This window comes from Callorhinus ursinus, unplaced genomic scaffold (assembly GCF_003265705.2).
Source record: "Callorhinus ursinus isolate GAN/ISIS: 27379988/994484 unplaced genomic scaffold, GSC_fseal_2.0 scaffold39, whole genome shotgun sequence".
NCBI classification, from domain to species: Eukaryota; Metazoa; Chordata; class Mammalia; order Carnivora; family Otariidae; genus Callorhinus; species Callorhinus ursinus.
In genome coordinates, this window is record NW_027397101.1 from 5,763,786 (window position 1) to 5,788,991 (window position 25,206).

The window sequence follows — 25,206 nt, forward strand, 5'->3', positions numbered from 1 at the left end:
ACCTGACTGATGTCGATGGGTTTATCACGGCTGCCGGTCTGCACCAGGAGTTTGTAGGCAAGAACCCCATCATCTGATCCATTTTTGTAATTGTTTGGCATGATTTTCCCAGTTTCCCAGTCACTGTCAAATGCATCCTGAAGTCCTAGAAAAGGCAAATGCATACAATGTAATATGATTCTTAACCATTATGATCCAGACCCTAACGGGGTGGGCTGAGGACACTGAGCAGGACAAGGAAGTACCTGCCATCAACCTCAAACATTCTGTGTGCTACTTGTTTTCTATTTCAAGTTCAAGTGACACTATTAGATTTTTCAGGGATGAACTTCAGGTTGCTAATAATCACTGCTTCAAAAAGGCAGAAGAGGGGAATACTTGTTTCTGGGAAACAAATGTACATGTTTTACCTTTACATAAAAAAGAGACCCCTTCTCCCCCACGGCTATTCCGAAAGAAAGGAAGAGAGAGACCTTCGGAGAGCTGGCTGGCTGGGTGAGGAAGCCACACAGGCTCATTAGGCATTTCACGCCGCCGTCAGGTGCTAAAGCTGTGGATTCTCTGATACAACCAGAAATCCCACTCAGAGGGGGAAACATGCATTCGAGCTCCCAGCTTCAAACAACGACTCAGCTGCTTCTCCAGCCAGGGTGAGTGAACACGATTCTGTCAATTTGTTCCATCTGTTCGACTTGTGGAGCTAATACAAGCTGTGGGATCGGCTGCCAGGTTGTGTAAAGATCACAGCCAACACCTATTCACTCTCCACTGTTCCTCTTTGCCACCCTTCCTCAGAAGGGGGGTGTGGAGGAGGGTGCGGGGAGGGATCTCGTGAGCGCCTGTGTGCGCAGGGAAATGCCTCACGGGGTAAATTTGGATCAGATTGAGAACAGGAAGCCACAGGCCAATACAAGGGGGCTCTGTGAGAACAGATGACAAACCGCAAGCACAGGGAGGGGAAGGAAAGGGCTTTCTGGGTGTGGGGGATGGGCGAGCCCACCAGCCCACCACACACAGCTGCGCTTGGCCTCTGTAATCAAAACCATCATTACAGACCTGACGGTTTGGCTACAGCTGTAAAGAGATAAGCGTGCTGGAAGAGAAAACAGGGCCCTGGTGACCTGGCCTTAGGGGCTGAGTGATCCCCTGTGCACACACTCTCCCCCGACACCCCCACCTCCTTTCCACTGCCCTGCTTCCCCCACCCCCCCATCCCCTCCCAAGTAGGACTCCCAAGCCCCAGCAGCTCAGGAAACCACATCTTTTGAACAAGCTGCGTTCGCACGGGTTAGACATGGCCAGTAAGAAGGGAAAAGAGTTCATTTCATTTCATGACATGCCTTGAGTGACTTCAAAGACACCTCCCCCCTCCCAGTACTGGTTCCCTCAGTGCTCAAAATAATTAAGCTCTTGGGGTTTGAAGCAGGGGGAGAGGCGAGCACAGGACCCTGTCCCCCGTCTCTCTCTAAACCTTCCTGCCCACATTGCTGTGGGCATTGTTTTTACATGAACAATGTGGGGATGAGGCCCGTAGGCCCGGTGCTGAAAGAAGGCCGTGCTGGGGCGAGTGTGGAGGAGTGGTGGGCGGGAGGGACCACCAGCACGGCCGGCTCCCGACGCTCACACAGACTGTTTTTCAGAGCGGGGCATGCACACAACAAGCCGTACCGAGCAGATGTTATTTTATTACCTAAAGCCTTTTTTTGTTTTTGAAAAAAAATAAACAGGAGAGCAAAAACAAGCCCTCCTCCCTTCCCCAACCCCCAGAAGAGACCTGGTCTGTTTTCCTCACCTTAATAGAATTTTCATCACTTCATGGCCTGTATGGGACTTTAACCCTTTCCCTCTTGACCTGTCAATCCTAAGGAGCCACTGGTGCTCAGGGAGCGTGGGGCTGTCTCAGCATTTTACACTGATCACCACTAGTGTGCTTCTTACAACCACCTCACAAGACAGCCCTGTTAGCATCATGGTTCCCACTTTACAGATGAGGAAACTGAGGCGTGGAAAGCAACTTGACCAAGGCCACCCAGCAGGGCTCCAGGCTCGACTTGAACCATGGCTGCTCTAAATGGCCTGGACACACAAAGGCGCTCAGGAAGGTCTCTGCTGAAGGCATGAATACGATCAGCAGAGTTACCGTGGGCACCAATGATGTCTAGGGGAGAACAGTGTTCCACAAACGTGAGTGTAGTTTTAAGATATTTATGCACTAAGAATCTGGGAACACCCTAGAGTGAACCAAAGGAAGAAAGACTGGATTTGGGGATATGGGCAACTCAGTTCAACTCATCATCCACGCTGCCAGCCCCCCCGTGCCATAAACTGTACTTGGAATACAAACACAAACGAGAAATAGTCATTGACCTTAGGAAAGAGTGAAGTCCTCATAATTAGATTATTTTATTTTCTGACAAATTACCAAAAAGCTCAGTAACAATGAATTGGCCCAAGAGTACATGTACAACATAGGATTCTAGACACAAAATGAGGCACAAGGATTTGCCTCCACTGCCCCTTGGCCAACATTTTATACTCTAACACATGTGCACTGTAGAAAACATTTGTGACATTATACCTGTTTTACAGCAAAACGTAAATGTTCTAGCTAGAACTTTTCTCATTTTAAATTTTACACTAAATATTATTTTCTAGGGAAAAGTTCGGAGCTACTCATCCCAATTGTCAATTTCTCTTTGATATGGGTCCCTAAAATGAAAACATTAATTTAAATTTTATCTGCATAATTCAGTGTGAAATACAAACGAACACCATTGGTTCATGATGCACAGTGTGGTTTTTACCTGCAACTTCGCCTTACTTGCATGTGTGTTTAAAGATGACATGTGATGTTACCCCTATATATTTTTATGAGTTAACCACCCCCCCAAACTTGTGGAATGTTGATAAAGACCAATAGCGCGATATGGTTTTTAGTGATAATTCCACTGAAAACCAATGAGGGGTCCCAACACTTAACAGCCTCCCAAAATGTTGTTAAACGATTCAAGGATGGCTGATTCCTTGCAGGAAGTGTTCAAAGACCCAATCAACCACCTGACAGCCTGAAAACCGCCTAGGCAGCCCAATGGTCCCATTACCTGGCCATTCTGTGTCCAGTGCTCTCTGCTGGACCTCGTAAGAGTCACATACAGAGTTGTAGAGCTGGTTGGGACCCCGACTTGGGAGCAAGAATGGATCTCACTTGGTCTAGGCGGGTGCTGTTCACTTAGCAATCAAAACAACATGATTCAATTGCACCTTTAAAAAAGTGTGATTCTCAAGTTCAACTGCTTTAGGTCTTTAAAGGGATGAAAGCATAGGGATAATTTACAATACGCCATAGAAAGGTGAGCCCTCGCCACTGCCTGGAGACAGTACCCTCTGCCCTCTTCCCAAGCTCAGCCTAACAGGCCATATTGAGCATCCAAAGGAATGGCTGAAGACACTGAAATCAATTCTACAATAACCCTCCTTTGCTCAGATACCGGCAGTGCTGCCAATCTCTTTGTCATTGTGGCAAGCTATTTGCATGTCTTCAGCCAATGGGGGAAAAATGAAAAGCAGGGAATCTCTCAACTGTCTGGTCCTGTTTTGACTCATCTGAAAAACACAACCTCCCAAACTACTGTAAAAAATAAGACTTGGAACAAATTCACGTTAATCTCGTGAGCATGTTAAAAAAATAATATTAACGTCGTGCAGTTCTCTTTGCCTTCCTCAAAAGAAGAGGTCAAATCTGGTATACACGTATAAACAAAATTCTAGCAACAAAAGTCAAGGCCAGAAACTGTACTGAAGAATTTTCAGTCAAACTCAAGTTGTTTACCATTTCATGCAAACTCCCAGGGAAATTGGCTGCTTAATCTTTACATACAAGTGTATTGACTTAAGACCAAAAAAGGCACTCAAATCTGTGTTTAAACAAGCCTAATTAAGTGGGAAATTAAGACAATCATTTGGATAACTTAAGCCAAAAAATGTTGGGGGCAATAATTATTTGGGTATTTCAGTAAAAGCATTTTTTGCCTGAATTGTGTGGATAATTATCTTGATTCCCCACTTCACTTTGCATGTGTCAACATGGAATAAATGAACAGATGTTCTTGGAATCACTGAATACATTCATATTCAGTTGGTAGTTAGGAACAAATTTAGGCCGTTTTTTTTTTCTCCAGTTGACTGCTATTTCCTAGAAATGTTTCTAAGGATGAGGTAACAAGCTAAGAAAGGCATTTTAAAGCAGAATTTGATTATTTATGAAATACTGTGAGATGTGATTAAGCATTGATAAGTTTATTTCATATGCCACATCAAAAGATGGTCAAAATATGGAATTTTACATTATATTCTCAAATGGTGCAAAATTTACCAGTACAGTAAAGCCATAATTTGTCAATAAGTCAGTCTAGAAATTCCATCAACACTCTGATTCACTTGATCAACAAACTAACCACCACCCAAAAAAAGAGCACTAGAAGCATCCAGCTCCTGATTTTATAACTTTATAACATACTTCCCATTTCCTAATGTGCACCCATAAATTTGTACAGAAGTTCCCGAGTCCCCTGTTTAAATTGTTTGCATCATTTTATAGGTGAAAGCCAGATTTGGGAGGCTGCCCCAGAAACAGTCCATATAAGAATTTTAAGCATCACTTAGAAGTCAAAGAAACATGTTAGTGTTACGTAATAATCTAACACTTTAATAAAGTGAACAAAGGGAACTTGTGGAAGCTGAACATACCAAAGACTGAATGGTGAAAGTTTACAAAGGGCGAACACCCACTAGCAGCACCTCACCTTGGAGCCAGTCTCTGAAGTAGTGCAGCCACATTTTGGGAAGCTGTTTATTTTCTTCCAACATGACATACTTCACATTGCTGAAACTCTTGTGAAGGTCGTAAAGTAAGTGCTGGATATTCGGGTAGTCTGCTTTCTGGGTGACTATATACATGTTGTAGAAAGAAAAGTATTTGAATTGTGCAGCAATAAAGTCATATTCTCTGGTTTCCCGAGGCACAATGTCTGTAAGGTCCAGCCCATCGCGCACTCGGGTGGTCCCATAAAGGCTGACCCCCAGCAAGCCCAGGAAAAGGAAGATCACCACGACCTGTAACAGTAAGAGGCATAAGATCAGAGCCAGAGGACAGGACCTCTTGACAAAAGCAAGCTGTTTGGTTCAGACCTCACTTTTACCCCCAAAATGGCCCTGATGAAGCATGTAGGGGTCATTCTCCAGAGGGAAAAGCAAGTAATCATAGTAATCACATTTTAAAACAAGCTCATGAAAAAGAAAATGTTTAAAACATAAGGAGTTCATCTAAATTCACAGAAACATTTGCTACATAGAGATTCACTCCTGTAGAAGATGAGCTCATTAAGATGGCCCCACATGCTAATTGGACTGACTTTTTAGGAGGCCTGAAATAAGTCACACCCAAAGAAGCAACCTGATGAATTCCAAAGGAGACTGTTTTGTTATTTCTTGAAGACAGGAAGAATCTTCTGTTTTGGTAGATTACCTTGGCTTTTGGTTTCAAGAGGAAAGGAGCATAGTGTTTCTCAGCAAAAGATGAAAGTGTCCACTTGGTGCAGGGGGGCTCAAGGCAGTGGAGGCTGGAGTCGGAGAACTGGGAGAGCAGGTCCCTTGTGGAGCTGGTGCTCTCGGGGCTCTGGCAGCTGAGGGTATCCTGGGTCATGGTGACAGGCTGCACGGAGATCTCAGAGCGTGGCTCAGCAGTGGTGTAGTACACATGCGTGTGGGGGTCGTACTCTGTGCGGAGCTGCACTGTGGACTGCATGGTGATCTGGGTTTCATGGGTGAAGCTGTGGCTGCTGTAGGGGGGCGGGGGGCTGTAGCGGGTGTTATCATGAGTCTCCGTGTAGGCCTGAGGTTCAACCTGAATCACTCTGCTGACGCAGGGGCTAAAAGGGGAAAATAGGTTGCAATGGTATACTGAAACAGGGAAACAGTGCTTTCATTTTTGCCAATGGCTGACAGTATCCATTTTACATAGCTCTAATTTAGAAGAAAAATATCATACTGTTGAGCTCCACAAACATCGCCTGATTTAACCACCTGGACACAAGACACTAGTAAGTCAAAGGAGGCCAAATGGATGGCCGATACTGAATTTGGCTGGCAAAATCAAAGTTACATGCTGATGAACCCCTTTCAAAGCACAATTCCTAAAAAACACACAACCCCTCCCTCCAAAAACCCCACAACACCCAAAAGGCTGTATTTTTTCTGGATGGTTGGTTTTCAAACCTTTGTTCTGCCTGACTCAACAGAGATATGATACACTCCCAATAATCAGCCAAAGCAATCCATAACAGAAATAGTGAGCATGTGCATCACAACCCCAGAGCTGTGAGTCTTTAGTCAGGGGAGGGGAGAGCCTGTGACTCGATATCCCCAACAAAGCATCCTCCATCCATTATCTCATCTGCCTCCATCACACTGGTAACAAGCCCTGTTAGCTACATTTTCTTCCAAGTCTACAGGCTAAAGAGTTCTCTAAACCTACCACTCTGTACCCAACAAATAAAGGCCATAGCAGCTCATGAAACTGTACCTTGTAAAACAGCAGAAAATATCCAATCTCCTGTCCTCACGTCGATACAAATCCATGCTGAGAATCGCAGGAAAAATTAGCAGAACCATAGCAAAATTGAATACCACTACTACAGCCGCCTGGAAACATGGGGAAAAAAAAAGTAGAGGTCACCAATATGTCTCCTCCCAGTCAGAGGATTGCTCTGAAAATAAAAGAGGCTTTAAACAACATCTTTCTTTCAATTCCCTATTGAAGTGTTTAAACTTGAAATAGATGTTGGAGTTTCTCATCATTTTGCTTCTCTTCCATCATTAAGAGACTATTTGACTAGAGCAGGCCCCATCATTCTGATTCTTTTCATCTCTTAGAATTTCATGAACCCATGATGTACAAACACAGGAATGAAATGAGCGTCTTGCTAGCAACCTAACCAAACCAAATCTACAAAGGCAGAATACAGAATATACTTGAGATGTTTTAATTGAAAACAAACATTCCCCATTCAGAACATTTCTAAGAGTTTCACGCTACTCTGATTTTATACTCAGAATATTTAGACGTAAAGTGGATTGGGTATATCAAAATGTCACCTTTAAAACATGAAATAAAATTTCAAACACGTCCCCTGAGGTTTTTAATAGGCACATTCCAAATAGCCTCTGGAGTAGCCTGTGGGGTGTGCGAGCACAGTAACATAAAAGGTCAAGGAGAGTAAGGCAGAAAGAAATTCCTGTGTGTGATTATAGTATGCAGAATAAATAAGTACAGATTCAAAAGTCACTCCATAACCTAGAATAAACATGGGGCTAGATTCTGTAGTGCTTTGGCAAATCTCCTGCTGACCTAGTAAAAATTACACAATTGGGCTGTTAATAGGGGAAAGTCAACAGAGGACAGTTGAAAGGGCTCGCCCATTCAGACAGGAATGGAAAGAAGCGGCACAATAAAAAAAAAAAAAAAAAAAAAGAAGGAACTGAATGCTAAGTAACCAAGAAATCATCAGAAAGTTTTTTGAAAATTAAAAGATCTCAGTAAGTTTTTCAAAGAACTACTTAGTTCTAAGATGTCCTCCAACTGGGTAAATGTCTCAGGGTGAGAAAAGAAAACCTGCTTGTAATAGATACCTAACAGAATCAGAAGAGAACTTTGCAAAGGGATTCCGATAAAAATTGTGCATTTTTACTCAAGGTGAAAGAGCAAGGCCAAGGTGTGCAAAGGTACCTTTCAATAATTAATTCCCTGTCAAGTCCACAAAACCAAAAAATAATCAAGAGTCTCCTTCTAAAAATTACCTAACTCCTCTCTTCTCAGTCTGCTTTGAAATTCCTCATCATCTCAAAATACATGAAACCTGTGAACTTAACCGCTCTAATGAATGGTCTTTAAAGACCTAAAGACTAAAGGATTCATCTTAGAGACAAATACTTTAAAAAGAAAAGGGAGGACACAGAGCTGGGTACTGGAAACACAGAAAAATAAGACAAAATCCTGTTCTCAAGGACCACCACAGCCAGACCTACCAACAAACTACAATTCAGGCTAATAAATGTAGTAATAAAAGCTTGCATAGGGTTCCAGAGCAGCTCAGAGGGGGAAGAGTACGGGGGGTGGGGAGTTGTGGGGGTGTGGGCGGAGGGCGGAGGGTGGTCAAGGCAGGGTCTCAAGGAGGTGTAGAAGACAAAAACAGGCCTCTCGTGGGGCCAGGGAGGAAGGATGTGCCACGTGAAGGAACTCGACAAGCTGTGTCTGAGAGGGAGACCTAGAATTCTGTTGCGGGCAGAGAAAAGGGGGAGTACTGGGAGTCCAGGTGGTTAACACATGATTCATTCGATCCCCAACAGCAACCAGGACAGCCATTATTACTGCTGTTGACACTAGTACCTAACAGACTCCATAGTACAGAGGATGGTCACCTGTCGGCGGTCACGGAGTAAATCGAATTCAAACACAGGCTTGATGTCAATGCCCTCAGCCTGACTGCGACCTGGGAGTTCTTGTCACCTGGTCACCTCCTAAGGGGATGGACATGGGCTGGGTTGGGGTTCCTGACCAATCTGACCACAGGGGTCCTGATTTCTGATTCTCAAGGAGATTTTTCCAGAAAATTCAATCCTGGAGGTGGAGTCCTTTCAGCTTTTCTTTCTATTATAGGCATGTTTAGAATTTGGGGGTGGAATGCAGATAGAACACTCCCAGGCATCTCACTCTGGACATAAGTTCCTGAGGATGCGGAACCCAAGTGGCCCGGGGGTGCTCTGGCAGGAACAGCACTGAGGCTTCCACAGGGGCTGGGGACACATCTGATATCAGCTTTATCCCCCGGAGGCGTCTGTGGAGGACACGAAGAACCCCCAAACTCTGAAGTGTAGCGTCCTGTCCACGCTCACTGTCCGGCGGCATATTGCGTACACAGGGAGAACATATTCTGACAAGAAACAGCGCAACTTCAATGTCCCATTCAAGTGCACCCAAACAGTAAAGACCAACAAGCTGCAAGGACTTCTCAGCAAGGGAGAAGTGTTACTGCAGGCGCAAAGGTCAATGTCCYATTCAAGTGCACCCAAACAGTAAAGACCAACAAGCTGCAAGGACTTCTCAGCAAGGGAAAAGTGTCACTGCAGGCGCAAAGGGGAGCTTAAGACATTGTAAGAAAATCTATTGATGGGGATGATTCGCACTGTCAATCAATTCTAATTACTGTACTTGAAGGAAATGTCCCCTTCTGTGTTGCCCCCCCCACCTGTGGCAGAGCATCCGTGGGGGCCCTGCTGACACACTTGCAGAGCACAGAAACAAACTGACCCTGCCCAGAGGGCCCTCATCTAGACCCCCCTCACTGTATGGAACAATATGGAGTTCTGTTCTGGGAGTTTCCATTGAAGAACACCATTCAGTTATGCAGGGTATTGGTTCCCAAAGAATTAGACGGTGCCACTGCTTTCTGGTATAGAGGTGGCATTTGGTCAGACGGATGGAGATTGACAAGGAAGTCTAAGACGGTTTCTTTGGGGGGGGAAATTCTATTTACTTTGATAAAGTTAGACAATTGGAAAAGTTCCACAAAGAAAAATCCTAAATTAATATGGATTTATTAGTGTACAGAACCACTGTGGGTCTCTTTCTTTTGACGCTTAATCTATAGTATCCTGAAAACACAAACACAAATGGATACCCAGCGGCACAACTTAACACAGTTCACTAAAAGAAAGAGAAGCTACATCATGATCAACTTTGAATGTCAATATATTTAAAACGAAACCAGTGTAAATTTCTGATGGCTACAGCAAAAATCATGGCACATTCTTTTTCTTTTCTTCTTACATTTTCTTTTCTTTCCTTTTCCTTTTTTTTTTTTAAAGTTTGTTTTTGACAGAGAATGAGCCAGTTATTATGGGGTCTTTAATAAATGAGGACTCCTGGAAGTCCTCAATTTTCTAAAATGGTACCCCAGGGGCTTGGAATAGAAATGCAAAACTCACAGTACTCATTTCATCTTGGTAAGGTGCTTACCTTGGGAGAACTTTAGCGTACTGGATTTTCTAAAAGGCGTAAGGAAAACTCATGTAGCTTTTCAGACCACCACACCATAGGATATCATTAAAGGAGAGTATGCCTTGATGAATCATCAGTGTGTACTGAGAGAGGAGAGGAGAAAATGAGAGAGAGACACAAGAAGAAATGAAGGAGCGTGAGGCAGAGCAGAAATAAAGAGCAGCGAGAAAAAGGCAAGCAGAAAAGGAGAGAGGCGGGAGAGGGTCCCACTGGTAGAGGAGGGGGACAATTTCTCAACACCAGCATCTGCTGTATGTATAAGCAGCAAGAACGGGAGACTGCAGGCAGGTGTGCAGATGCCTGTGCAAAAAGGCATTCTAGAACGGTAATTGTACCAATACTTTAGCAGGCAACTTTCACTTATGTTCCACATCACGAGCAGTTAAGCAGTTAGATATATTTTCATTTTCCTGTGCTTCGGTCGTTCAGATTTAACCTTATTCACTAATTCACTTACTCCTTCTACTTTTAGATATTTATAATAAACCCTTTATTATTTTCATTTTTTTCAGTATTTTTCTTTTGGGGGTAGCGGTCGCAGTGATTGGTACAAAAATCTTTTCTCATGTTCTATCTTACGCTAAATATTAAGTAAGTCTAGTGTCGCAAACACAGCTGGATCGTTAGTTCCTCAGGTCTTCATTAGCCATTGGTGAAATGAAATTAATTCAAATATGACGACTACAAAAGAGCGAAGCGTGTTGACAAAAGCATAAAGAGAACCCTAATTTATGATTTGTCAGTTTCTCTTCCTGGTCACAATCACCTTTTGGTGATTAACAAGAGCAAAACAGTAGGAAGAGCTGGATGTAATAACAGCTTAAAAAGTGACACCAAGGGGCACCTGGGTGGCTCAGTTGGATAAGCGACCCCAGCTCTTGATTTTGGCTCAGGTGATGATGTCAGGGTTGTGAATCAGGCTCTGTGCTGGGTGGGGAACCTACTTGAGATTCCCTCTTTCCTTCCCCCTCTGCCCCTGCCCTGCTCCCTCTCAAAAAAAAAGTGACACCAGAAGTAGTTTCCCTTAAAAACCTGGCCATCTCATAAATTACACATCATACTGTAAGAGAAAAAGGGGGGAAAGCCACCGCGTTTCTCTTGGAAAATAGTTGAAGCTTTAAAATGTGAATTTAGGGGCGCCTGGGTGGCTCAGTCATTGAGCATCTGCCTTCGGCTCAGGTCATGGTCCCAGGGTTTTGGGATCGAGCCCCGCATCGGGCTCCCTGCTCTGTGGGGAGCCTGTTTCTCCCTCTGCCTCTCTCTCTCTCTCTCTCTGTGTCTCATGAATAAATAAATATTTAAAAAAAATTAAAAATAAAATAAAATGTGAATTTAATTCACAAAACTTCAAGAACGTCTTTGTAATACCAAAACCTGAAACCATTAGGGGCTTACTAGGAAGACCACATCCCAAACTGGTCAGTTAGCTTTCTTTATCCGCTGTACTGACCGATTTCAGGAATCCTTAAGAGTTTCAAGCAGCGGCAGAGCCATGCCAGCACTCCAGGCCAAGCACAGAATGGACCAGAGCTGTGTCCCCAGCCTTGGGAGCTCTCCATTCTTACCGTTCGTATAAGCTGGCTCTCTGCGCAAAAGAAATATCCTGGTGGCCTCTAGGTGTGGAAGGGCCTGGTTTGGGAAGAGAGAGCAGAAACAATGCAGGAGCCAAACTGCTCTGCGGAAGGAGGGCAGAGGAATTTTGAGTTTTCTTGTGCAGCCTGAGAGGGGAGTAGGAGACCAAAAGAAGAGAGAAGAGATGGAGGAGACTGTGGAGAGACTAAGGAAAGACACGACAAACGAGCGCCCACCAACAAACCCCCTGCAGGCAGAGAATGGCCCGTATGTTTGCACGGTGGAAGCTAATGCAGCAGACCCTCGAACAACATGGGTTTGTACTGCATGGGTCCACTTAGAGGTTGACTGTTTCCAATAAATACAGTGCAGCACGCGAAATGTATTTTCTCTTCCTTATGATTTTCTTAATAACGTTTCCCCCCAGCTCACTTTGTTCTAAGAATACAGATGTAACATATAAACGATGTGTTAATTGATTGTTTATGTTATCGGTAAGGTTTCTGGCCAACAGCCGCTATTAGTAAAGTTTTTGGGGAGCCCAAAGTTATATGAAGATCTGTGTGGGAGGGGTGTCAGCACCCCCAAACCCCATGTTGTTCAAGGGTCAACTGTACTCAGTTCTAGGTTATCGCCTAGCTGGTCTATACCGCAGCCTCCTACTCTGCATTGTACAACTGCCATGTGTTGGGGCTGCTTTAGGGAAATAGAGAGGGTGGCGTGCTGGGGCTGAGGTGGCCAGCAGGGAAGGGAGTAAGCACAGAAACCCAGTGGGACTCAGAAGCAGGGACGGCCAAGAGCTGGCTGCACTGTGGTGAAACCAGAGGACTTCCAGCTATCTGGAACGGGGGCTTCTCAGCATCCTCCGCAGAGTGGCCCTCGTGTGGTTTTAGTCTCACTATAAAGGGAATGGCCACTCGCTAAGGCACCAGGTCTTGGGGATACCTGGGCCCCAGGCATCTGGGCTCTAGGACTGGAAGGAGGGAAGGAGCCCTGGCATGTGTTTTAGAGGGAGTGTTGGGGTTGTTGCTTTAAGAAGCTTCCACCCAGACCGGCCCCAGATGCGGACAAGCAATTTGTCTTCACGTTAGTGGAGAAGGGAGACGGGCTGCTCGGCCTCCGTGCGGTGCTCGCCACGGATGTCACCAGTGCAGACTCACCTGGAGGGAGAAGGCCCGCAGGGCGGGAATGGGGATCAATGCGGCCATGAAGAAGGCGGTGACATTGCTGATGGAGGTGAGGGCCACACTGGCTCCCGTGCGCTTGAGGCACTCTCCAGTCCTGTCCTGAGGACGAGAAACCAAGGTGCTGAGAGCCGCAAAGCGCAGGGGCCCCCAGATCACAGATCGTGCCAACAGTCCAAATACGTGACAAAGTGGGACAACAGGTAGTTTATCATGCTGACGTCAGGGCATAAGGAAGGGCTCTCTCTGCCCACCCCCAGCGACACTGGCATCGAAAACGTTTTCAGGACTATCTATACAGTCCTGGGTTGTACCTGGTTACCATATCCAAAGCACAAAGCTGAAAGACAATGATTTAAGTCAATTTTTAAGATTTAAAGGGTGTGTGCTGGGGGGGTAGGGGGATGGGGACAAAGTGACCCCCAAACCCCACAAAAAACCCAGAAAAGCAAATACGGGCTTTGGAAAAATCGTTCTGTGGTTCCTCTGATTTCTTTTACTTATTTAAAGTCAGTAACATGTCACTGACTTGGGACTGAAATATTTACTAGGCCAGATTAAAGAAAATTAAAGGACAAATACTCAAGAACAGAGGGGATTTTGGCTGGCCCCAAAGCTTTCTTCTTTTGTTTTTCTATTACCTCAAAAGGGATTCTTTTATTCTGTCCTGTTTCACTAAATGCATGTGCCAAAAGGAAAACATCATCCACACCAACGCCAAGAGCAAGAAACGGCAAAACCTGCAGCGAACACAAAGGGCAGTGCATTAAACACATGAAGTCCAATTCGGATCATTCTAGAGCCACTGAGAACACTGCCCTCAGCAGCTACCCCAAGGACAGCTTACATCAGCTCACGTGAAGAACCTAGTTCCGAGGGTTAAGATTCCCCGGATCTAGCCGTTTTAGCTCACAGGAGGTCTTATCCATTTCTATTTTTAAGCTCCACTATTTTATTTTTAAAGCTAATAAATGAGGGTGCCTGGGTGGCTCAGTCATTAGGCGTCCGCCTTCGGCTCAGGTCATGATCCCAGGGTTCTGGGATCGAGCCCCACATCGGGCTCCCTGCTCCGCGGGAAGCCTGCTTCTCCCTCTCCCACTCCCCCTGCTTGTGTTCCCGCTCTCGCTGTGTCTCTCCTCTGTCAAATAAATAAATAAAATCTTAAAAAAAAAAATAAAGCTAATAAATGAGAAGGAAGCTAACTCATCAAAAGCAGTGGTTCTCAGAGCATGATCCCTGGACAGGCATGGTTGAGAACTGGTAATTAGAAACTCTGGGGGCAGGGCCCGGCAGTCGGAGGTGTGGCCAGCCCTCCAGGCAACTCTATGGCACACTCAAGTCTGAGAACCGTGGCATGGCTCTAAAGAACGGTCTTCACTGCACTGGTAAGTGAAACATCTCTACCATCAACAAGCCCGCGCAGACCTTCCACCCCCTGCCGAGTGCTCCTCTCTCTCTCTCTGAGACAGCACCCCCCTCCTGGTGGTAAAGGCCGGAAGACCCTGTAGGTGACATGGACACATAGGAGGCCGCTGGGCCAAGCCCGCCTAGGGGTGTTTGTCAACAAACAGTGGATAGGTGGCTCCCTTAGTACCTGAGTTGTTGCAGCGTTAAAGGAAATCCCGATCAATGAGCACAGGCCCAATCCTGCAGCCACGGACAGTGCAACCAACAGGACGCCAGCCAGCCCCACGGCACCCTGGGACTTGGAGCAGTCCCAGCGCAGCATGGTTAAACAGGCATAGGCAAGCTGCGAGCAGAACAACGGGGTGGGGGGCAGGGGAAGGAGTGAGGAGTGGGAAACGGGGGGCGGGGGGGAGACACAAAAGCCAAACATTAGAATGTGTAAGGATTCTAATGTTTTCCCCCACCCATCACCCCAAATCAAAAGGTAGAACTAATTAAATCCAACAACAACAATTTACATTACAGACATCACATGGAATAATATGAGTCAAAGATGGGCAAACTGCAAATGGGAGTAAATGCTTTACACGACCACTTTTGAAATCGTTATGAAGCCGAGCTCTCTCTGTCTTGAATGCACGTGTGTGTTAAGAGCAGTTAAAAAGCAGGAGCGGTCATGGAAAGATAAAAACTAAAAACCAAACCCACTCGCCCTTCCTCAAGGAGAACTGAATTGACTGTTACCATCAGTAGGTAGCCACTGGCCACTCGGATGACACTGACATCAGAGAAGGACTTCAGGATGTCGTCCAGGGTCGTCGTGGTAAAGGAAAGCACCTTCTGAGTGGAGTTCGGAGCGACACTTTGATGAACCACCTGTGGTCACAACATAAAGTCCCAAATGGAATGAGAGCTTCAGTGAGCTTCAACAGCACAGACCTTGGGGGACGCGTTCCCTCCACTCAACCCTCACTTTTTTCTGATGCGTTAAAAAGAGTTCTACATGATTTGGGTTTGAACTTGGACTGAGGTGACATGACCCTGGGCCTGGGACAATGAAGGCCACCGCACATCAGGTGAGAACGGGGTGCCGCGGTGAGGCGTCCTCACCTCTACGTGCCCTCACCTGAGACTACCTTCTCGTCTCTGTGGCTCTCCAACAGATCTGCGGTCCCATCGGCTCCCACCCCGCCCCGCCCCAAACCAAAACGACTCAGTCTTGTGGCCACTTCTCCCCACTTTGTTTACTGGCCACTTTTAAAAGGTCACATGCAGCTCAGTAGAGGTCACTGCTTGGGAAAGGCCAGCTCCTGTCACATGGCCTAACCAAGGGGACTGCAGCTGTGAACAGATTCTATGCTTTGCTAATGTTTTCCAGACACTTTTTCTTGCTAACCCAGTGTTTTTTTAAACACTGTTAGGCCTTCACTCTGGAGTTCACAACTGGTTACTCAGAACGTCTCAGGCGTCCCAATTAGAATTAGCCATCAGCCAGACACGAAGGTGTTCCATTTCTAGGAAAGGAAAAAAAGTTCACACCCCACCAGGTCCCCAAAATGACCATTTGTTTTGAAAATAGATTCTAATGAAAAAGAAGTTCTAAAACATGGCGACAATAAAGTACGTGGTAACTAAGGGGTCTGTCCCCAGGTTTCAAGCTGGGTGTCAGAATGCCGCCGATTTACCTCCACGTACGTCCTCTGCCAAGCCTCCAGGACGGCGGCTGCCTTGTCCTCGTTCCAGTTGATGTGTGAGACATACTCATACCCCTTGAAGTGTTCGTACATTTGCTTGGGAGTCATTAACTGAAACATGGTCTGCAGGGCGTGGGCACTGTGACAGGGTGGCAAAGACACGACATCAGCATTTCCAGGAAGCCGTCCTCGCTGCCTAAAATCCCGAACTCGCGCCCCCACCTCACTCGCGGCCATTCCCTCCTTCTACGTGAGCACATGTTTCCATTAAACGCGACCTGGATGGTTATTTTACTCAATAGATGGATATACCATATTAAAGGTGTAACCTTACAAACCTTTTACAGATAGACCCCAAAATTAAATTAATAAGCAATTTCCTTTCTCAGTTTCTATTCAATGAAACAGGAAGGGTAGGGGAGTAGACAGCTTGACCAGATATGCTGGGCTTGGCGCTGCACGCTCGCCTGTGCAGAAATCCCAGCCCACGGCTCTCCCAAGGGAGGGATCTCAGACTTGAGAGCGCCTGACGCTTGACCGAGCGGAGTCCGCAAGGGCACAGAGGAGAATTCTTAGGCAGCCGTCAGTTGTTGGTCAGCCTGTGACAGAGCTTAGCTCACACCTCTCCACCCTATTGCTCTGACCACTGTTGCCTGCCCGCCTGATGCTTGCCCCCACTTTCTACACAATCGATCTTCTAATCTTACAGTCACTAACTAGGGTCCTAATGAAAACAGCCAATCTCCCCCTGAAAAATTCCCCACAAGGTAGTTTTTCGAGCTGGTCTGATCCACTAGTATTTCCTAAATTCTATTACACCAGACGGCTAGCCAGGACAACAGTTAAGTATTAGTACAAGTACACTCGCAGATGTCAGGAGGGAAGTGGTTTCCGAGCAAAAGACAAAAAAATAGATGGCTTGGATTTTTCCTCCTTGTGCTGGATTACCTGACAAGCTTCCCAGTACTATTCTTGACCGTGCCACCCACAATCAGTTCCTCTTGCCAGTGCATATACTTTCTGGATAATCCATGACATCCACCATTCAAAACAAGGGCCACATCAAGAGGCTAAAATAAAAAGACAGCCACATAATTACGGGAATTAGTAGGCAGGTCACATGCCTTGTTAAAATCCAGTGCATTAAGGGCTTGTTTGTTTCAGAGAGAACATTAATAACAAGGCTAATGAGAGGCGTACGGCAAATCTTACATCAAAATTTAGCTCTATAAACAAACTTAGCTCCATAGACAAAAAAATAGTCGTTGAGAATCAGATCTTAAAAATGAAAATAATAGGACTAGGAATTGGGGGGGAAGACACCAAGCTTTCCTCTTGGGCCCCAGGAGCAGAATCAATGACTGTACTCACTTTGGTCGCGTTTTTGTTGGGGGCTGTGGCAGGGCAGTCTGGATCAGCCGGGTTGAGGCAGGGCCGGTCCATGTAACCATGACCAACTTCAGCCTTATTCAGCATTTCCTCCCAGCTGTCCACTTGATAGTTTATTTTCTTTAACTCTTCCAGGAATTCCAAAGGGTCAAAGTTTGTCCACTGCAAAGGAGGCTTACCTCTGTGAAAGAAATTAGAAGGCAAGGCCATGAAAAGAGGCTTTTCCAAGCCTCTGAGCCTGTGCAAATCGCATATACTGCGTCCGGATCGCACTAGGCTTTCTGGGAATGCGGCAACGCGGGGAGACCCTGGCACAGAAACCGAATGCCCCTTTCCCGGGGATCAGTATGCAAACCCGAGTCAGGAAAGTAATTCATGAATGGAAATGGCAAGCAGAGAGCTTGTAAATTAATGAAGAAATCAAAGACTCGTTACTGGCTGACACGTCATCTTTAATACCTGAAATCAAAATTTGCCAAAGGGTGCTCCTAAGCAGAAAACTGAGATCCAAAATTGGGAGGGGGGGGTGGGAGAAGAGGGAATCACAATGTCAAATTAGCACTTGTCAGCCTAGTAAATGCTTCGTAAATGTCATCAATCAAAATATTTGATCTCCATTACCTTCAATAATCCCATGCTTATGAGCTCTCTCTGACAGCCTGGCAGTCGACCCCAAAAGCCCCCTGCTGCCTCTGCCATCACCACCATCAAGGCCACTTCCCCCCACACTCACTTTTGAATTTGTGCTGTTGACAGACCAGAAAGGCTTTTGGCTGCCTGTTATGTGGTTCAAACCACACTGTAGCTGCTTAACCAGGCTGAAGTCATTATTCAGAATCTCCCAACCAGAAAACACAAAACCCCTTATTTCCCATCTAAAACTGTACACTGAAGGTCAGGGTATGGCCACTGCAAATTGCTTTTGCAGATATGTGTGAGCCAGGACAGAAACAATAACCCAAGCACGACCTCTTGCATAATTAACTGAAAACGTCTACACTGATTAACAATTATTCCCTAAATGATGCGGTGTATATAATATCCAACTGCTAAACCGTGAAGCATCCCCTACCATGGCCTTCAAAGATAGCGGATTTCCCCCTTCAATGTCATTAATGTGATCCAAAGAAAGGTTAGTATTTTACTCTGCATGAGGATCTTGAACTTAAACTCAATATATTTAATTCTGGTATGTACACACTAATAAATTCTCTCTCCTGAGAAAAGAAGTCAAACATATGACAGTGCTTGGTCAGCAAAACTGCAAACATTTTATTAAAGAGTTAAAAATCATACATACTCTGAAAGAATTTGCATTTTATTTGCATATAAATAGGTTGGTAAAAGTGAATGAAATTTAATGGTGCCTTCAGAACTTTTTTTTTGAAAAGAGGAAAAACATTCTGCTGACATCCCCTCTCCCCCAACTATTCACTCAAAAAATGCCCATGGAATTTCAATGTTTTTATTTCTTCAAAACTGAAATAGAATAAACAATGATCAAGGAGCATCCAAAACATTCTAAAGTTTAGAAATCACAGACATCAGAAAACAAGATCACACACTTACAGTAGGTACGCTGTCCCAGATTGTAACTTTGCCCCTTCCCAGAAGCAGTCCAAAGGTGTAATAATTAAACAAGGGTAAAGATATTCTATTATCTGTCAAAGTTAAAAAAAAAAACAGGCCACACGTTAGGCTAATGCATACCACTGAGGAATTTTTGAGAATTTCTGGCAAAAAAAAAAAAAAAAGAAGAAAATATACCTGATCCATGTAACCTGTTTCTGTGATAAGTTCTCCGGATTTGTAACACAAATGTTCCAATTTCCACTGCCTAGTAAAATAAAAAGCAGAGACAAACATTCTCATTATAGTAACGTAAGGAAATCAGTGCAAAATCGGAACTATAGAACATATAGAAAGAACTGCAATTTCTATCACTTTTAAGTATCTGTCAAAACGAGCACAACTTTTGCCAAGTAAAGACTCAACAAGCTTGCTTTAATGAATAGATAATACTCAATTGTAATTAACATCTGGATGTTTATGTAAATGAATGTTACCAAAGTACTTGAAAAGTCTTGTTTTCTTAAGTGTTCTCCCAATAATCTTGTTTACACCATTAATCTGTTTTTCTACATACATTGAACAACTTCAGGGAAGATAATTCAGAGTTGAATTATCACAAGTTCAAAATAAGTGGAGACTAATTAGTAAGGTTTATAACAACATTAACATATATTCAGGTAGGAAAATACTACTTATTTTTTTTACTGGCAGTTAATGTCCTTATTAACAGATAGTGTTCAAAATGACTTCTGCTCTTAACCGTGAATGCTGTAAACAACACTGGCAGGTAGACAGATTTCCTACTTTACAGTCTTTTATTCTTGTTCTGTAGAAATGATATTAAATATACTGATCAACAATTACCTCTATTATCTATCACCTATCTATTACTACAGAGTTCTGTCAACTCTGGAAAATTGCTCTGTAAGCCCATGCCTTTCCAAGTGCATCAGGGAGATAAACTTAACTTGAAACAAAGAGGAAATTTAAAAAGGATGGGGATGGGAAAACCAGGCTAAGAAAAAAATGTTTTTAAGTCTCTCTAAACTGCTCTATTTTATTGGTCTCCTTTCTTTTTTTTTTGTATTGGTCACCCAAAGGAATGTTCTGGACTTAGCCCACTTCCCTGTGGAACCTTCACATCTATACTGCAGGGTTCCCAGTGAAATGCCACCCCTTCCCACTAGGCTTTTTTTGCCCAGTGCTACTGAAAATCACCCCTTTCTCTTGAACTCCAGGGCACTGCTGGTCCGATCTGCTTGACACCTGGAACACCTGGGCCGGGGGGTGCCTGTGGTTGGCTTTGTATGTGCCCATCTACACTGATGTCTTCCCTCTTTCTAACTAGACCGTCAGTTCCTGAGTGCAGGGCTCAAGTTACTCATCCATCCTTCCATCCATTCATACACCCACCCACCCACCCACTCAGGCATATATGTATATGTTCATACTGAACTCCACACAGCATCGACATAGACTATCTGGCATGAGGAGGTCCTCAATATCACTTGGTTGGTGAACTCATTTACACTTCCTTGAGAAGGGGATAGCTGTGCATTAGAAAAACCCCTGTCTTAGAGCCAGAAGAAAGGGTTTGAAACCTGGCTCTAATGTTTAATAATTGTATGAACTTGGACAAATGCTCTAATTGATCTAATTCCTGGTTTTCTCACCTAAAAAATGAGATGGGTTGAACTAGGTGTTCTTTAAAGCTCATTCCAACGCATAAATGTTCTCAGTTCCATCTCAGAGAGTGTAATTTTATGGTACAGACACATCTTCTCCTTAAGTGTGTTAGTGACAAGTCCCTTCAAGATAGGGTCCCATTATGTTAAAAATGGGTCAGCATGCTTACAGTGGCCCTGGAATGCCCATTTCCAGGTTCTTTACAGGGCCTCTACTTACAAATTTTGCAGAACTGCACTGGGTAGTTGCTTCCTCTACAGAATGGGAGGGTTGTGCTGAAAGGAGCGGGGTGTGCTCACTAGTCAAGTCTGCCTGACGAAAGTGCTAGAATACCTCCTTACGTTTTTCCCTTTCATCCATTACATGTATCTCATTTTGTTCTCAGGGCCTCCTGAGGATAGTAGACCAAACGTGATCAGTAATTTAGTTTACAGATGAGGAAACAAGAGCGTGTGACTCATGCTGGACCCTAGGGCTCTGTCTCCAGCAAGGTGGGTTTTAGAGCCAATCCAGTTAAGCTATGGAGAGTGGAGGTTACTGTAGCAGCGACAAGTACAGATTTTCCTTTTATTCTCTCCCCTCATTCTCCCTGGCCACTGAATATGTCTACAGGGCCACTTACTCCCCTCTCCTGTGAAAAACTGTATTATCAACCACTCAGTTAAAAGGTGCTTCAAAAGGGCGCCTGGCTGGCCCAGTCAGTTAAGCATCTGACCCTTGGTTTTGGCTCAAGTCGTGATCTCACGGGTGGTGGATTGAGCCCTGTGTTAGGCTCCACGCTCAGCGTGGAGTCTGCTTGGGATTCTCTGTCTCTCCCTCTCCCTCTGCCCCTCCCCCCCACTCGTGCTCTCTCTCTTTAAAAAAAAAAAAAAGAGGTGCTTAAAAGCCTTGGTGAGGGACAGGATGGGGTTAGGTAAATGCTAACTCAGTAGTCCCCTGGAAACCGGCTTTAGTGATAGTCATCTCAATAGTTCAGGGAGAAGACCCAGTTCAAATTTACAATCTAGGCAGTTAGTCAATCAACAAACTCTTGAGTGCCCACCCTGATCTAAATGCTGGGGTGCAAGGATGGACAAGAGATGTGGTCCCTGCCCTGAATAACTCACTGTTTAAATAGAGAAGAAAAAGGACTGTCAGCTTTGCTCCAGAAGTCCCTGTATGTTTTTACTATACCCACAGCATTGTTAAATTAGCTATGAAGTTAAAGGGTAATATTTTGTGAAGCTGTGTATGATTCCTGTCAGTAAGAATTCACCAGAGTGGCTCAACCTGCTATACACTCTGTAACACATACCAACTGTCAGTAACTGTGGGGAATACAAAGAAACCAGAAGTAAGTTCTTACTTTTTCTTTTCCCATTCTTTTTAAGTTGACTAAAAGCAATTCCAACTGTAACTGCTCCAAAAATATCTTAAGCAATGAAACATCTTCAGAATGGGTGTATAGCCCCCCAGATGGCTGCTTGAAGGATCATACTCATTTGGGTATATAGTGCCAAGATACTTACTGAAAATACATTATCATGTATTTGATTTATTACCAAACTCCAGAAACAAAAATCAAGATTTTTAAAAAAAAATCACTTCATTAGAAAACTATTTGAACTAACACTCTAAGCATATTTCCAGGGTAACATAACTTACTAAAACCAGCAACTTCTTCCCACCAGCTTACCTGTTATACATATATACATGGACTCGGCTGGCCTGGAGTGCTGAGTCCAGGTGTTGTCGGAGAGCTTCTGTGGTCAGGACGTTAGCACCTTCTTCTTTCGGGGTCTGAATCATGAGTTGAGGATTAAACATAGCTTCTTCTCCAATCTTCTGGCGAGTATAATTTAATTCACGACTTACTCGTCCACCAACTGACAAACATGTACAGGTTTCAATTAGAGCAGCAACATCCCCACAAATTCATGTTCTGTTATCTAAGATGTGCAGGATACATGATAAGTGCTCTCTGTTCATGAAAACATATGGCTGATATTTGGGGGGGTGGGTAACATTCACTTTATTATTATTGGCAATGTTCATTTCACCAATAAAAAACATAAAAAATATTCACTAAACCATGAACAACTGTCCTGCTCATTGCATATGCAAACCTAATGCATATGTGCTTTGTGCACCTTCTAACTAATACACCATATGTATAGAGGGGGAGGGGAGAGGGAGGGAAAACTTGAGACACCTTTTCCTTGCAGACCAGACCAAATACCCCTGTTACAATTTCTTTCACTTGTGTAAACAATGTGCCCCTGCAGCCCAGTTCAAGATAAATGGCTTCGATTTACACTCTTCTCCTAAATAATCTAGCAAAGGTAACAAGGAAATGTTTCTCCCCATTGAAAAAGAAACAAGGAAAGGTGGCAAATGTGTGTTTAGCACAAAACTTGCCAGGAGAAGATAAATAATGTGATTCACATCAGATGTACTTGAGAGGAAGCAAATGTATCAGCCAATGGCCCGGACGGCCAGTCTCTGGGTCCTAGCTCCATCAGACTCACCTGGTCAGCATCCTGGAAACAAAGGTGCCAGGTTCTGAGCTGCCCGTAACAGGCAGCCTGTGTTCCAGAAGCTCCCCCACGTGATTCTGAACCTGCTGCTGGGGCCAGAACCCCTGCCCCAGTACCAACCAGCTTTCCAGCAGGCCGACCGCAGTGGGACAAGCCATAGGCCAAGGCAAAAGGTGCAAGGGACATTGTTACTGCAAACTGCTTTTTTGTCTTCTTTCTCAGGTCCTACGTTATATTTCAGTTATCGTTTTAGAACAAGCCAAGCTCAGAATGCTGCCACCTGGCTGGGAGGTATGGGGGGAGGGGAGTTGCATTTCCCAACAGGGTAGGTGTGTGGGGATGCTGCTGAGGAGAGTGCTCTTGGGGAGGGTGCTTTGATCCAACAGGGTCACAGGGAAGGGGCTGTTCAGGAAGGGGCCAGGAAGGCAACACAGAGAGAGAATCCTAGAACAGCACCCCCCCTTCTCCCTCTCCCTACACACACACTCCAAGGCTAGCTGATGAGTCTGAACAGTGACTCTGAATAGTTCCTGAAGTCACTGATAAGTTGCATGTTTACTGAAAGACAGGCCTTCAGCTGCAGTGTAGAAAGACCCTTCAACAATCATCCTAAGCTTTCCCACGAGGAGGAATCCTTTTTCTTCAAATTTAGTATTCAAGGACATAAACATTTGGTTTGGGCAAGTAAGTAAGTACTGGGAACAGCGGGTTGTTTAGTTCTCTTGGCATATTTTATAAACAAGGGGGCAGGCTAAAAAGCAAATAATGCCCTCATTAGGAAAGCTAGTCCAGATTCACAGACTGGCAGGATCATCTGTGTGGGTCCACGCAGATGGCCAAGGCCACTGCAGAATACTGTGAGGGGAGGCCGAACATACTGTGGGGTGTGTCAAAGAGAAGGAGAAACGGTGTGTGGGGGGGCGGGCATGGGGGAGAGGGGAGGGGCAGAGAGGGGAAATGATCAATCGGTTACACACAGTATTAAGACTCCCTGTGCAGAAAACTTTGACAGATGCCCTGGGGAATTGCTGAGGACCCTGCAACCAATTTGACGCTAAAGAAAGACCACAGGAAAACATAGGAAACTTGCAACAAAGGATAAATTTACATGAAGTCACAGGCCTTTTCAGGATGCTCTTCTAAAGCTGCCTGCAGGCAGGGTCTGGCTCCTTCTGGCAGGAATCACAATGCATTATTTCAACCAATTAACTAGTGAACTGAATTAGACTCAATCTACATTCTCTGGAGATAAAAAGGCTGTTTGAGGCTAAAAAGCCAATTATTAGTCCAGAGGTCACTTCTGAAAAGCTACAGAGCTCCAAGCCAAGGAGCTCCAAAGGGACTTTTCGAGGGCGGGGGGGGGGGGGGGGGGGCAGCTGACCTCCTTCCTTTTTTCTGGCTCTATGACATCAATGCCCCACACCTATAAATCCTGTCTATTTCCACAGGCTCCTCAAGCACCAGCAGAGCGCGTGGTCCCTCGCTCTGCTTACAAAGTCCTACTTCCTTTTACCTTTCCTGAAGCTTAAGACCTCAGGTGAATTAAAACCACGAGGTAAAAACAGACGAGTAACAACAAAGGGGGACCACAGACATCCCCCATCCTCCTCTCCCCTGCCTAAGAGCAGCTGCCTGTGACTATAACCAAAAAAGGTGAAGACCCAAGCGAAGAGTGCATATGAAAATAAAGATCACATACAAGGTTCATGCTCCCGAAAAGAATGATCCACACTCTTCCAGACCAACCTCACAACAGATCAGTGATTTTATTACAGGGGCTTTCAGCAAGGATGCTATTTCCTACAAGATACAAAATGGACCCCAGGAGCTTTATAGTGTCACTTTTTAGATGGTTTAAGAGGTATATTTAAATAAATGGATATTTTTTAATTAAGGTATTTGTCATGTCTCTGGAATTGGAAATCTTTCTGTTCATTCATCTCTTTGCTCTAGTGATAAATTTAATATTTTGCTAACATGACAACCAGTTTCAACCGAGACAAGACTATCATCGTAGGTAGATAGAGCAACTGAGTTGAAAGACCCTGAATTCAAAGTGTCCTCAACCACCT

At 44.7% G+C, this 25,206-nt stretch overlaps 1 protein-coding gene across 7 annotated transcripts in view; it reads right to left on the reverse strand.

The window, feature by feature from the left end:
• Positions 1-25,206, reverse strand: part of PTCH1 (patched 1) — a 70,711-nt gene that overhangs the window by 18,896 nt on the left and 26,609 nt on the right. For 6 of the 7 annotated variants that reach the window (XR_012374761.1, XM_073880714.1, XM_025851659.2 and 3 more), the window contains exons 3-16: positions 22,294-22,483; positions 19,128-19,197; positions 18,930-19,021; positions 17,343-17,541; positions 16,920-17,041; positions 15,963-16,110; positions 15,022-15,153; positions 14,465-14,620; positions 13,512-13,610; positions 12,847-12,972; positions 6,581-6,699; positions 5,525-5,927; positions 4,803-5,112; positions 3-145 (exon numbers count right to left, since the gene is read on the reverse strand). Coding sequence is in view for 6 of the 7 variants with exons in the window: in XM_073880714.1 (XP_073736815.1) it covers positions 3-145; positions 4,803-5,112; positions 5,525-5,927; positions 6,581-6,699; positions 12,847-12,972; positions 13,512-13,610; positions 14,465-14,620; positions 15,022-15,153; positions 15,963-16,110; positions 16,920-17,041; positions 17,343-17,541; positions 18,930-19,021; positions 19,128-19,197; positions 22,294-22,483 (2,309 nt within the window). In the remaining variant the exon portion in view is untranslated. The remainder of the gene's footprint in view (positions 1-2; positions 146-4,802; positions 5,113-5,524; positions 5,928-6,580; positions 6,700-12,846; positions 12,973-13,511; positions 13,611-14,464; positions 14,621-15,021; positions 15,154-15,962; positions 16,111-16,919; positions 17,042-17,342; positions 17,542-18,929; positions 19,022-19,127; positions 19,198-22,293; positions 22,484-25,206) is intronic. The other variant, XM_073880713.1, reaches the window with a different exon arrangement.